Below are 15,276 nucleotides of genomic sequence, written 5' to 3' on the forward strand. Positions count from 1 at the left end.
AAGAGAGCATTTTCTATGTTAGTTATAAATCTGAAAGAAGAGAAGTATGTAAAGTGCATTCACTAGGAATATATTTAGCTCTTAACTTTATTGGTGTTAATCATGATATCTGAGTTCAGACTATCTTATTTGGTAGGGAGTAAGAGGGGATGATATAAAAGACAAATATAGACTATTAAATTGTAACTTAACATTATTGGTTTATTTTTATTTGCTTGTATAAAGTTAATTTGGGCCCCTTTTTTTTTTTTTTTAAGATTTTATTTATTGGGAGCCTAGGTGGCTCAGTTGGTTAAGTGACTGCTTTTGGCTCGGGTCATGATCCTGGAGTCCAGGGATCGAGTCCCACATTGGGCTCCCTGCTCAGCAGGGAGTCTGCTTTTTTTTTCTTTTTTTCTTTTTTTTTTTAAAGGTTTTATTTATTTAAGTAGGCAGAGAGGCAGGCAGAGAGAGAGGGGGAAGCAGGCTCCCTGTTGAGCAGAGAGCCCGACGCAGGGCTCATTCCCAGGACCCTGGGATCACGACCTGAGCCGAATGCAGAGGCTTTAACCCATTGAGCCACCCAGGCGCCCCAGGGAGTCTGCTTCTGCCCCTGACCTCTCTCCTCTCATTCTCTCTTCCTCTCCCTCTCAAATAAATAAAATCTTTAAAAAAAAAAAAAAAAAAAGGATTTCATTTATTAGACAGCACTAGTGGAGGGGAGGGGCAGAGGGAGAAGGAGACGTGGACTCCCCACTGAGCAGGGAGCCTGACTTGTGACTTGATCCCAGGACCCTGAGATCATGACCTGAGCTGAAGGCAGATGCCTAACCGAATGAGCCACCCATGTGCCCCAATTATATGCTACTTCTAATGGAACTTTTGTTAAATGAAATATTGAAGATTCTTTTAGAAGAGAAGAACTATAGAAAAAAAATTAATCATATTTTTCTATTTTTTTCTCTTGCAGTGGATCTGTACTATAAATAACATATCCAAGCAAATATATTTAAGTGAAAACCCAGAGGTAATATTTTTATTTTATGGTATCCAGACCTGGCAAAAATGAATGATTCTTATTTATTTTATAATTCCTAAAGTTCTGAAGTCTTTTAATTTGCCATTGAATGAGTAGCTTTAATGAATCCCTGTAAGAGCATTTGGTCTTCCTAGAAAGATAAAGTATTTCAGAAGTAACTGAAATTGGTCAGCTGACAAATTTTTACTGGGCATCAGTCCTGTGTTTGGCTTTGGGTTGAGCACCATGGAGAAGAATACAAAAGAAAAGGAAGCCATGGCTTTGCCCTGCAGGAGCCTGTGTGTATGGAAATACAAAACTAAAACTTTAAGTAACACTGTGTATAAAACTGTGTGGTTGAAAGTGTATGGTAATGACTAAAAGCTTAAGATTTGAGAATGTTAAGATCAGTGTGGACTTTAGTTTTAGAGAAAATTGTGGAGATGGTAGGATCCCAAGCTGGCTAAGATTTCCATGTTTTGAGAATAAAACATGAGTAAAATATATTCTCCTATAAGAATAAAACATTCTCCTATGAGAAGAAAAACAAAAGCGTAAAGGCAGAAATGATGTGTTTATGAAACCTGTATTATAATTGGAGTTGAAGGTTCTTATTAAGAAAAATAGCTAAAATGTGCATACAAATCACATGGGGATCTTGTTAAAATGCAGAGAATGTCTAAGATGAGGTGGCCTGAACTCCAGGTTTTTGCCAGTTACACTTTGAGTGGCAAGCCTATCCAACCAGATGAACTTAGCTGTGTAGGTGAATCCAAACACATAGAAGAACCCAGGGGTGTGGAGAACTCTGGAAGGAATCAAGTGCATCCATGCTACAGCGTAGTTGGGAAAAGACTTGGTTTGGGGCAGGAGCTATGTAACCTCTGCCAGTCTCAGTGGGCCCATCTGTGCAATAAACCTGGCTGCCGCCAGGGCTGTGCAGGGCTGATGATTTCAGATGAGGCAGAGCAGGACTGATTTCTGTAGGAAGCCACCATCCTTCTAAGTCTTAAAACTTGTCGGTATAATTGGTTGATTAGACAGGAGCATCTGGAAACATCTAGGAGACCATTATCCTAGTTCAGGCACAAATTGAGGGTCTGAAGAGGTGTGGTAATCAAAAGAGAGAAGAAATAATGCATTGTATGGGCGCCTGGGTGGCTCAGTGGGTTAAGCCGCTGCCTTCGGCTCAGGTCATGATCTCAGGGTCCTGGGATCGAGTCCCGCATCGGGTTCTCTGCTCCGCGGGGAGCCTGCTTCCTCCTCTCTCTCTCTCTGCCTGCCTCTCTGCCTACTTGTGATCTCTCTGTGTCAAATGAATAAATAAAATCTTTAAAAAAAAAAAAAAAAGAAATAATGCATTGTAGAAAGAGGTGAAAAGAAATCAGCTGGACACTTAGTAACTGACCAATGTAAAGGATTAAAGAGAAGAATTAAAGATGATTTTCAGGTTTTGAGCTCAAGTGAACAGAAGAGCAATTTATTTATTTATTATTATTATTATTTTTTTAATTTGACAGACAGAGATCACAAGTAGGCAGAGAGGCAGGCAGAGAGAGAGAGGGGGAAGCAGGCTCCCTGCTGAGCAGAGAGCCCGATGTGGGGCTCGATCCCAGAACCCTGGGATCATGATCCGAGCCGAAGGCAGAGGCTTTAACCCACTGAGCCACCCAGGTGCCCCAGAAGAGCAATTTAAAAGAGTTCTGTATTTATCATTAATGGCTTTGAGGTACCGGCCAAGACACCTAGAATTTAGATGCCTAGGAAAAGTTTTGAACCAAAGAAACTATTTCATGACCTCCAAAATATTAGTAACTTCTATTAGTTTTATAATCTTAAGAGTGTAATCTAAGAAAATCAGTGCCAATTGCTAATTGTAAAGAAGCCTTTTGCCTGCACTAATTTGATCTCTTGCCAGGTTAGCGTTTCCTTTCTGTTACGTTACTTGGAAGCACCAAAAAATTAACCTGTTAATTTTTAATTTTTAATTGTTAATCTAGGGAACACATGGTGAATACAGTGTTTGGGTTTGAATAATTCAGGGTTATCTTACTTTTCCCACAGACTATCAGAACTCTAAATTTTAAGTAGTATTTTCCAGATGATTCAGAATTACTTTATCTGTACTTAATGAGAGAAGAAATTCTGATCAATTTGTGGCATTGTTTTGATATTTTTGCTAACTATAAGACAAAGAAATGCAAAAGTGTTAGGATTTTTTTTTTCTAACGTAAATATTATTTTACAAAATAGCCAATGTTTAAATTAAAACAGTAAGTTTAAAAATATCTCTTATAGAAAGTTTTCTATCAGATTTTGGCCTGAAAACATCTATGATAACTTCATCAATAAATACATAGATTTCTCTGAGCATAAATATATTCTGGAAGATCATGAAAATGTCAGCAGTATAGTCATAAAATATTTTAATATTTTGATATTTTGTGGCTATTCCTACTCCTTCTGAATTTCATTATTTAACAAATGTATTGAGTACCCATATAGTAGGTGCTGTATTAGGTGCTAACAATACAAACCTAATCCAAAAAATCTGGTAGTTAAATATTTAAAGATCTGTGTCTGTAAGAGGAAGCTTAAGTTACAATGTTATGAAGTTAATTATATATCTTAAGACAATGTGGAACTACTTTAGTAACTCCAATTTGCATTTTAAATGTAACTCAAGAACATTCTGACAACTGTATTCAAACTTTTGGTTTCCTTGCTTTACCAATTCTAGTCCTTTTTAAAACAAAATAGGAAATTGCAGCACGAGTAAATCAGTCAGCTTTGGAAGCTGTCACTCCTTCCCCATCTTTCCAGCAGAGGCACGAGAGTCTGCGGCCGGCAGCGTGAGTTAACAGACTTTGGGTTATTTGAAACCATATGGGCTTTTGAAAGTGTTAGCAAACACTTTGATTTTAGCAGTTCTACTTACATTAGTATGAAATAGTTTCCCCAAAATATAGAAAGTATATATTTTCAGGTTGGTAAATTTACCAGCTAGAGTGCTAAATAAATAATTCCAGATGGCCCTAGTGCTTTATCTATAGATTGAGATCATTTATGTTTTTGAATTTAGTCATTGGAAAGAAAAGTCTGTTATTGAAATTTCTTCTCCTCTCTTTACCTTATAAAATTATATTTTCTTTTCTGCTAGTTTGTATTCAGTTTCAAGAAGAGAAAACTTAATGCAGTATCTTCTGGTTTTCTTCTGTCTTTAGACAATCTCGGCCACCGACAGCTCGAACCAGCAGCTCGGGATCCTTGGGATCTGAGTCCACAAATCTGGCTGCCCTTTCTCTAGATTCTCTCGTTGCTCCAGATACCCCAATACAGTTTGACATCATTTCTCCCGTGTGCGAAGATCAGCCTGGCCAAGCAAAAGCCTTTGGCCAGGGAGGCAGGTGGGCGATGGCATCAGAGGGATATTGTTCTGTGGTCTGTTAAGCTTATGATTCCATTTTTGCAGCTGAGAGTCCTCTCTCACACATACGTATCAATTATGTTGTACTTCCTATACTTAATTTTGATAGTCGGGAAAGAATCATGCAGGTTTTTATTTTCTGCCTCAGCTAAATAAGTGGAGATAATTTAGTTCTAAAAATATTTAATTTTGAATTCAGGTATTGGCTCTTAAAGTTACAGAAGAAAGTTGACAGTCCTATCTTTAGGTCATGACACTATTTTAGAAATTCAGAGTAGTACATGTGCTCTAGGTTTGTAAGAAGAATATCATCTTGGGTCAGAATAAGAAATCTCCAGGAAGACTAAAACATTATCATGCTGTGAATTATTAATAAAACATCTTCTCGTTGTATAATGAGAAATGTGAAAGCTGTTAGAATTTTTCTTTGGCTCTGGGATGAAGGAAATGTCACAGCAAATCATTTATTTAAGTAGGTTGGATGCCTAACAAATTTATACTAATTTGGATATACATGGCTGTGACCGAGAAAAAAATAATTTGTATTTGATCACAGAAATATATTTAGCATTTTATATAAAAGTTCAGACATCAATTATAGAGATCAATTTCATGTTGTCTTTTTTTTTTAAGATTTTATTTATTTATTTGACAGATCACAGGTGGGCAGAGAAGCAGGCAGAGACAGAGAAAGGGGGAAGCAGGCTCCCCGCTGAGCAGAGAGCCCGATGCGGGGCTGGATCCCAGGACCCTGAGATCATGACCTGAGCCAAAGGCAGAGGCTTAACCCACTGAGCCACCCAGGCGCCCCTACAAAACCCATTTTGAATTGTGTTTTTTTCCTTCATTGTGTGTGTGCCAAGAGCCACTCACACTGAGGAATGAGGTAGCTCCCATCACTAATTAGCTTTTCTTCTTGCATTGTTATATATGCCTTGAGAAATACAGGTTTAAAACTAGACAGTGTTCAAATTAGCATAATTAACTTACAGTATGTACTTTGAGGACCTAAAAAGAGGTTTTTGCAATCCTAGGAAATCCCTGGCGTATTGAAGCTAAGTCAGCTGTTCTGTCCCTCTTTATTTAAATTCAAGGACTTTCACAACATGGTTTATAGGATATTGGGGTGTATGTGGGCGTATATGTATGTATGTCTACATGTCAGCTCATCTACCTCTTCTAGAATGCAGCAGCATTGAGTTCTGCTTAGTAAGTGTGAAGGCAGGGGCCTTTGTCAGAGTAAAGTGGTCATTGATAGTAGTTCCTTAACAGGATGGGACATTTTAGAGCTTTTTAAAAAATGTATGTACAAGTTTTTGTGACTCTTAGTTTATAACCCAGTTTCAGTGATTAAGATTTCTTCCGTATGGCTCATGGTAACTGACCATTGGTTCATAATTTTTGAAAAACTTTTCAGGCGCACAAATCCATTTGGAGAATCTGGAGGAGGTACAAAATCTGAAACTGAAGGTAAAACAGTTGTGCAGTATTCTTACATTTAAAAAATTCTCAGCAGCAAACTGTGTGAAGAATTTGTTGTATATATTTGTTCTGATATATGCTATTTTAATGGTAGCTTTACTTCACAGTTTTTTTTTGTTTGTTTTTTTTTAGGATTTTATTTATTTACTTGTCAGAGAGAGAGAGAGAGAGACAGCGCGAGCGAGCACAGGCAGACAGAGCGGCAGGCAGAGGCAGAGGGAGAAGCAGACTTCCTGCCAAGCTAGGAGCCCGATGTGGGACTCGATCCCAGGACACTGGGATCATGACCTGAGCCGAAGGCAGCTGCTTAACTAACTGAGCCACCCAGGCATCCCACTTCACAGTTTTCATTTTGCTCATAGTACTCAAAGCAGCAAAACTTAATCAGGCTTAAAGATTTCATTAAAATTATAAAATATCATACTTTGGACCTCAGAATCAAATTCTCAATGCAGAAGATATCCTTTAAGCTTTTCCTAGCAACTGGTGTTTTCTTCTGGTACTGGACCATTAACTTTTTTTTTCTTTTCTCAGTAACTATTTATTTTTGTTAAATTTCAGATTTAAAAGCTTTAAGAATAGTATGAGGAATTTTTATTTTACTCACAACCATCAATTGTTGAAACCTGACCTTTTGCTATTTGAATTAGAGACCTTAATTTTTCTATAACTTGAACACTGTAGTTAGGAGTAATTTTTAAATACTTCTACAAGGTTGAATTTTTCACTAGAAAATTTAAAAGGTGACAATGTATTTTATTCTTAAGGAAAGGAAATGTGGGATTTAAAGATATGTAATATACCTTGTTCTTTTGTAGATTCTATTCTTCATCAGTTATTTATTGTCCGATTCCTTGGTTCTATGGAGGTGAAATCAGATGACAATCCAGATGTTGTTTATGAAACAATGCGGCAAATCTTAGCTGCCCGGGCCATCCATAACATCTTTCGTATGACAGAATCACATTTATTAGTCACTTGTGATTGTTTAAAGTAAGTAATGACCTCTCCCTTAAAAAACTGTCGGAAAAAATGTTTAATTTCAGCCTAATTAAAATTTGTTTTCCAAATTTTTAATTATAGGTTAATTGATCCACAGACACAAGTTACAAGGCTCACAGTGAGTTCTACATGTTTAAAGCTTTATTGGAAATCTCTTTTTGCATATACACATCTATATCATTATAGTAATTCTGACCGTATGTATTGAATAGTGGTATTAATTGTGATTGGCCAAGTTATAATTAAGCCAATGGCCATCTACCCCCCACCCCAAATTTATAATTGAACATTCCATATACTTAAAGAATCAGTGCAGTCTGGTATGATACGTAGTTTTTTAGTGTAGGATATGTGCTGCCTAGTTAAGGGATAAACACTAACAGGAATTAAAAGGTGGACATGATTGAGTTTATAATTACCTGTGTTGAAATAGTTGGAAGTACATGCTCTTAATCATTTAATAATATGGACCATTTTTGTTATTGAATATGATTTTGTAATATGTGTAAATGACTAATAAATTTGATATTCAACAATGTCTTGTTCTACCTGGTAATCCAAACCAAATAGGACATTTTTGTTCTTGGATTGCCATTCTGTTAAGAAGAAAATTGGCTTTAATGTTCTGTTTATAATATTTTTATAACTTAGTACTTGAATTTGTCATACAGAAGAGTGCTTGTGTTTGAAAAATCTCATGTTTGCTTCTGGTATTTTCTGTGGCAGTTTCCATTACCCAGTGTAGTTTTGTACGCTACGCACCAGGAAAATAAGAGGCTTTTTGGATTTGTTCTTCGGACATCAGGTGGGAGAAGTGAAAGTAATCTGTCATCAGTCTGCTATATATTTGAATCAAACAACGAGGGGGAAAAGGTACCTGATTTTTCAAATTGTGTTTCTGTTATGAAATACCTATCATAGTCGAAGTTCTTAGTAAGATTTGTGGAAGAAAACAAATTTGGCTTAATCCAACAAAGTTGTTTGACCAAAGCCCATTGGCTCTAAAGATAGCTGGTAGGTAGCTTGGGCCTTCTGACTATATGCATTGGCAGCTGATGCTCTGGGAATGCAATATATTAACTTACTCTGGGAATGTATTATATTTTCATAATCAGCCTTTTTCAGCTGTTTTCAGCTTAGAGCAGTATCAGCATCTCCTTGCTTCATTCTTTGCAGACCTTACCATTTGAAGGTGAGGTGTGTGACAGAGGTGAGACCCAGCACCAGCAACTCAGACTCTGAAGAAAATTCACAGATGCTTCATGTGGGGATTGGAACCTTTTTTTTTTTTTTTTTTTTTTTTGAGAGAGAGAGAGAGCAGGAGTGCAGGGGAGAGACAAAGGGAGAGGGTGAGAATCTCAAGCATACTCTGTGCTGACCGAAGAGTCCAACATGGGGCTCAGTCTCACGACCTGAGAGCATGACCTGAGCTGAAATCAAGAGTCGGGCACTTAACCAAATGAGCCAGATGCCCTGGAGCTAGAACATTCTTAAATCAGCTTTTGTTTGAAGCAGTATATTATAATGAGTTATAAAGCTAGTTACCTCAGCTATTTCGATACTTGAAATTATTACTTCAATGTGAGGACTGCCTGAGCTTTTCCTACTTTTTCCCCTTTCAGATTTGTGATTCTGTTGGTCTGGCAAAACAGATAGCTTTGCATGCAGAACTGGTAAGAATCCAAAATTATCCAAGAATGTTCTATTTTTTAAGATTTATTTATGTAGAGTGCAGAGGCAGAGAGAGGGTCAGAGGGACAGGCAGAGAGAGAATCTCACGCAGAGTCCTATGCAGGGCTCGAACTCACCTCCCTAAGATCATGACCAGAACTGAAATCAGCAGTTGGATGCTTAACCGACTGAGCCACCCAAGTGCCCCTCTAAGAATATTACCTAACATAATAGAAGGCCTTTCATATTAGCAAGGAAATAAAAAATGATTTTGTTGTGCAAGGTTATCAGTAGATACTGTTGCTGACACAGCATTTGGAATTAGGATAAGATAGAATGTAAATTTTTAGTGTGCTTCCATATAAGTATAAAAATTATGAAAAGGTTACAAAGGCAATATTGAAAAGTCTAAAATATAAAATTATTTAATTCATTAGTTGTATTCATCTATGTTTCAGGATCGTCGGGCATCAGAAAAACAAAAAGAAATAGAGAGGGTAAAAGAGAAGCAACAGAAAGAACTCAGTAAACAAAAACAAATTGAAAAGGTATGTAGTCCTAGTATCTAGATCTTCTCTGGTGTAATGTTTATGAAATTTCCCTAATTCAGAACTGTGATTTTCAGATTTGAAATTCCAAGTGAAAGTCTGTTTCTGCTTCCTCAGCCACTTTATAACCAGATGGTTCATAGCACAGCAGAAAAGGAAGACATCTGTCTTCTGAGAGGATGTTTATAGTTCCTGACATGTAGTTGACTTGCCGTTTAGCAAACATACCCAAGCTTTTATATTTCCATATTCCAGTGAAGGTTGTTTCTAAAAAGCCGGTCTTTTGAGAGGCCGTGTGTGTGTGTGTGTGTGTGTGTGTGTGTGTAGACCTAACTGCCATTGCTGACATCTTTATTGGTCTCCAGGAATTTATATATATTTATATAAATACTTAATGCTACCAGGAGTGTCAAATCATTGTCCATCCAACAGGATAATTTTAAGTTAGGCAAGTTTCAGAGTAAAATCTGGAGAATGCATTAGATGTTGATGCATGAGATGGTAAGACCCAGTTATGGGCTGTGGCATTGGCAGTAGCCCTGGAAAAGAGGAGACATTTGTGGGATACTTAATGAGTACACATCAGCAGGATTTGGGAATGAATTGGACTTAGGACAAAGGAGAAGGATGTGATGATGACACTGAAGTTGAAGCTTCCTTGCTAGGTTAGGCTGACGGAGGGCGAAAACTGATTTAGCAAAGTAAGTAGGACAGGGGGAGGGTGGGGATGTGGAGTCATCCATTACGGGCCTTTTATGTGGTAGATTGTGAGAGAGAACAATGGTCTGAATATTGTTTTTGGCCATAAAAACGGAGAAGAGGGCAGTGTTGGCCTTTATAGGATTTCTAAAATGATGCCAGAACCCACTTTGGTGTCATACTGGTTGTGTATAGTCTTTGTTTTCAGTAAGTTGCCAGAATTGCGCGGAAGTGTTTGACAGAAGGATCGGAGTGGCTCTCAAGTATATATTTTAAATGCACAGTTTTGCATTTGATTGCAAACAATAAACTTAGTTTCTTTTCTGTCTTTTCTACTAGGACTTAGAAGAACAAAGTCGGTTGATAGCTGCTTCCAGTAGACCAAACCAAGCCAGTAGTGAGGGGCAGTTTGTTGTCCTTAGCAGTAGCCAGTCAGAAGAGAGTGATTTGGGAGAAGAAGGAAAGAAAAGAGAGTCAGAAGCATGAACTTATCCTTGGTTTTTGGTTGGTATTTCCCCCCTTGGAATTTATTGAGTTTCTGTGGTGAAATGGCACAAGGTAACAACTATGTTGAAATATCAAGGAGACTATATTATTTGTTTTAACTTCATTTTTTAAAATAAGATTGACCTTGGTCACTTAGGTTTGCATTGATTTTTCTTTTCCTTAAAAATATACTATGCAGTAACATCAAATTCCATGCGTCAAGGAGAAACCTGTTCCTCTCCTTGAAGTAGATTGCTGAGGAATTACACTTGCTCAAGCCTTTTTTCCTTCAAATTGTGAACTTCTTGTCTTGCATTGTAATTGGCTCTGACCATAAGAAACCTTTCATTCTTCAGCTTCAGGTATTCATGGATGTGCTCCCTCTTCTCATTAGGAACATTTTTGCTGGCAGTGAGGAAGCTTTTGACTGAATCAGTTCAAAACCCTTTATACAGAGCATTCTACAAGTTTGCAGATATTTTAATTATTAAATGTGCAATAGAACTTTTATATAAAATAATTAGAAAAAAGATTTTAGACTTAAGGTTTCAAATTGTGGCAGGTGGTACTGTGATTTCAGGGCACTTTCTTGGATTGCTCACATTTCTGATGTATTACAGCTGATGCCAGTGGGAAAGAAGCTTAAGTGTCTTCAGTTCAAGATTGATACAGCCCGTGGCATTTAATTGTCACCTTCTTAGTTCTCAGGTTGGGACTTGAATTATTGCTGCAGAGCAGTAATGGTTAAAATAAGATTTTGGAATTTATTAAAAGGGATTTTTTTTTGTTCAGGTACATTTTAGATTAGGACTTAACATGTAAAGATACTGTTACAGGATAACACGTATTTTCTGCATTGTGTGAAATAATTTTTATTGAAAATCAAGTGACATTTCAAAAGAAATTCTATAACAGTTGTTTCCTGCTTAAAGTAAAAATGCCCAGAGTTTAGTTTAGAAAATGTAATCTTTTAAATTTCAGACTGATATGCACAGTATTTTCATAATTCCATGTTTTGATAAAATACTGAACACCACTTTATATCCACAAAGGCAAATAACTAATATATGAGAATAGAATAATTTGCACTAATTATTGTAAATACTTGTACTCTCAAATGAGTAAAAGGTCTAATTCCATGAAAGATTGAAAGGAAATTGTATGTTTGGTTTAAGAGTGACCAAGGAAGGATCATTTCCCTACTACCGTGACAAAACTTGATTTTTTTTTAACATTGCTGATAGAATTGTTCCACATGTAAAACTATATAGAAGCAAATATACTGAATAAAACACATAGTCATACATCTAAAATTTTCAGAGATTAGCCACTTTAAGACTAATTATACAAGGGAAAAGCCCTTTGTTCTTTGATACAGTCTTTTCTTAGGTCTGAATTAGAGACAGCGTCTATTTTAGCTCTAACAATACAGTGTGGCTGTTTGACACTGTACATACAGTTTTCTGTGGAAGGGGAAAATTAGGATAATGATATTCTTTGTTTCTTTGTATCCATGTGCCAAACAGGAATAATGATTACTTGATAATTGTTATTTTGAAGCCTTATGTTACCAAAACATACAGTAACAAAGTAGAAATTTATGGAATACTTTTTGAAGAAAGTTGATTTTGTATTTCTAGAGGGAATGCTTTCACAAGAGTTGGTATGTCATTCCTTTGGTAGAAGTTGAAATTTCTGTGGTCACTTGATTAGTCATGGTATGTCCTGCTTTTAAGAACTTTTTGAGAATTAATAAGCTCTCTGTTTCATAAAGTCTTTTGTTTATGCTATGAAGTTGTCACCTCACTTAGTTCAGATGAAACTTGTCACCCTGTAATGAAGGCGGACAGCTTTAGGTGGCAGTTTTCCTAGGCTGGTGCTGTGCCTGGGAGCCAGGTGCTGCCCTTTCTTAGTAAGAGGGGTCAGAATGAAGGCTAGAGTTAAAGACCCTGGCAGACTTAGGGATGCTGGACAGACAGACCTGTAGTTCCTTTTAAGTCCTGTTTGATAGGAATTTCTAGAATAATACACCCATTTCCACAGATCAGACCAAAGAACATTCCAACACCAAATAGAAGTTGTGTGTGGAATTAACAATTTTAGATATTTCAACTTTTGGTCCATTGCTATAGAACTATACAAACTATTCCATCCTGCAGATATTTAAGCATCAACTTAAAAGAAAATCACCTTTTTGTTTGAAGAAGGCTGCCCATGGGTTTCTGCATAATGTTAAAGCTGATCTTGGTTTGTTACCCTTTGATATCCCTTCTGGCTCTTGGATGCTTTGGTGGTAATTGAATTAGAATTTGGGATTGCCTTCTCAGATTCAAACTTACACTTGATGGTTTTAGAAATTAACAAAATTGATTCTTTAAAAGAAAAGAAAGTCTACCTAATTCAACTATGCATTCTGCTACCTATAGGAAAACTACTTTTGTAACAATGGTAATGAATAGAGAGGAAATAAATTACTGCTACTCCCTTTAAAATTTTTAAAACTTCCCAACAAGGGACTGAACAGAGTCCCCAAAGCCAGTCTAGTTTTTGTCATTTCTACAATGATTAGTTTGATTTCCAAAGGCTCTAGGCATGATAAAATTGTTACTGTAATTCTTGGTTAAAGGGTAGTAGGGTATGCATAACATTCTACATAGCATACAGTCTTGTGTGGTAAAGGCATCTGAGTTAAATTAAGTTATGTGTAGTATCTACAAAGATTTGAATCTTATAAATGCTGACAGACCCTAAGAGCCCGTGTATTGCAAAACCTTCTGCTACCTGAATTAATAAAATGAAAATATTAACATTGGTTTTTGCAACAACCTCCTAGCATTCAAATTGTACTTTAAATATTCATACACATTGATTGTAGCAAGCAAGTCTTTCATTTTATTTTAAGCAACTTTGGCTTACTCTTCTTCCATGAATTTTGTTTTTCTGCATTAATAACACAAAGATTTGAAACTGGAACTATACTACACTTTTTAACTAGTCTCTTGTGGCTATACTCATGTAATTTACTTCAGCTAATATGAGAACTGGGATTAAGTTATAACTAATGTGCAAAACTGCTTTGTATATTTGGTGATTTTGTAATGTTAAGTGAATTGGTTCTTATCTCACTGATACTATTAATCATGCATATATACAATTAAAAATCATGCTACATTTCCCTTTAGAATTGAAGAACTCAACTTTATGTAATGGTGGTATACATGTGGGGTGGAGAGCTTATTTTTTTCATTTTGTCAAAGTAGGTATTCTCTGACAAGGCTTGAGGATATATGCTTTTAGGAGATTTTTAATGTATAATAAAGTCCATGATTTTTGTATAGTCTTTTTTGTATGAAGTATTTGATATATACTTTTATTTCTCCAATTCCAAATGCTTGTGAAACAAATGGACTTTTTCTTGATATGTTATGACACTTAATAATTACACATCTAGCCCCACTGCAATTCCATAACAGCTAAAAACTGGGAAATAATACAAATTCATCACTAGTGACTTTTTCTTTTAGAAAAATCGACTTCTTGATAATTACCCTAGACATGTTACAGACAATATATACTTGCTATGGTTGGCCCTATTTAAAGAAATACATATAATTTAAAGGGGCAGGTTATTGTGTACACCAGCTTAAGTGAGCTTGGCCTATAATTTTAATACTAATACATATTTGTCCCATGTGCTCTTTATATTTTCCTATAACACCAAGTTCTTTTCATCTACTGGGAGTTTCTGTTCTAATTTGTTTTTATAAAATATATACACTTTTAGAAGGTCCAGGGAGTGAATGAAACTATAGAATTATGTAATTTATCTAAGTGCATGTATATCCTAAATATTTTGTATATTGACATATCTATAATCCACTACTCACTTATAAACGGACACCACAATTTGGTTAGAAAAATAAAAATTATTCATGCCAGCAAATTTTGCAAGTTTTTAATGTGAAAAATGTATTAAAAGTAATTTTAAGTCTGTGCTTACTGAATTAATCTGTATAGCTATGAATCCCCACATCAGAAAGAAATCCTGTAACTTCAGTTTCCTTAAGATGTACTATATTATGCTAAAAATGTATACTAACACTAAACATATAAACAACAAGGCTGTGGTGACTGGGGCTGTGGTGAAAATGGACCTACATCATCCTATCTACCACTCTATTCTTACCGCTGTGCCATCTAATTGTTACACTGGGGTGGCTGAATAGATGAATCCTCAGTTTCTTTCCACATATAGAAACCTGTACTTACCTGTGGCATAGAACATACAGAAATAAAAATTTAACCAACATTCTGCAACTGGTATCATGGTTCTAAGAGGAAAGTTTATAACAACATAGGCCTGCATCAAGAAGCAAGAAAAATCTCAAAAAACCAACCTTACATCTCAAGAAGTAGGTAAAGAACAAATAAAACCCCAAACCAGCAGAAGGAAGGAAATAATAAAGATTAGAAGTGATTTAGAATCCAAAAAATAGAACAGATCACAGTGAAACCAGGAGCTGGTTCATTGAAAAAACGAACAAAATTGATAAACCTCTAGCCAGACTCATTAAATAAAAGATCCAAAATAAAGAGAAATAACACCACAGAAATATAATTGTAAGAGAATATTGTGAAAAATTAGATGCTGACAAATTGGATAACCTAGAAGAGACAAATTCTTAGAAGCATAATCTACCAAAACTGAAACAGGAAGAAATAGAAAATTTGAAGAGACCAATTACAAGTAAAGAAAATAAATCAGCGGGCGCCTGGGTGGCTCAGTGGGTTAAGCCGCTGCCTTCAGCTCAGGTCATGATCTCAGGGTCCTGGGATCGAGTCCCGCATTGGGCTCTCTGCTCAGCAGGGAGCCTGCTTTCTCCTCTCTCTCTCTCTGACTGCCTCTCTGCCTACTTGTGATCTCTCTCTGTCAAATAAATAAATAAAATCTTTAAAAAAAAAAA

General features: G+C 36.2%; 1 protein-coding gene across 1 annotated transcript in view; it reads left to right on the forward strand.

The window, feature by feature from the left end:
* APPL1 (adaptor protein, phosphotyrosine interacting with PH domain and leucine zipper 1) overlaps positions 1–14,621 on the forward strand; it is a 38,894-nt gene extending 24,273 nt beyond the window's left edge. Inside the window, exons 13-22 of the mRNA XM_032323038.1 lie at positions 950–1,006; positions 3,758–3,849; positions 4,222–4,404; positions 5,842–5,894; positions 6,725–6,899; positions 6,990–7,026; positions 7,635–7,781; positions 8,531–8,581; positions 9,038–9,127; positions 10,166–14,621. Coding sequence (XP_032178929.1) covers positions 950–1,006; positions 3,758–3,849; positions 4,222–4,404; positions 5,842–5,894; positions 6,725–6,899; positions 6,990–7,026; positions 7,635–7,781; positions 8,531–8,581; positions 9,038–9,127; positions 10,166–10,312 — 1,032 coding nt within the window. The 3' untranslated portion in view covers positions 10,313–14,621. The remainder of the gene's footprint in view (positions 1–949; positions 1,007–3,757; positions 3,850–4,221; positions 4,405–5,841; positions 5,895–6,724; positions 6,900–6,989; positions 7,027–7,634; positions 7,782–8,530; positions 8,582–9,037; positions 9,128–10,165) is intronic.
* The last annotated feature ends 655 nt before the right edge of the window (positions 14,622–15,276 follow it).

This window comes from Mustela erminea, chromosome 1 (genome assembly GCF_009829155.1).
Source record: "Mustela erminea isolate mMusErm1 chromosome 1, mMusErm1.Pri, whole genome shotgun sequence".
Lineage (NCBI taxonomy): Eukaryota > Metazoa > Chordata > Mammalia > Carnivora > Mustelidae > Mustela > Mustela erminea.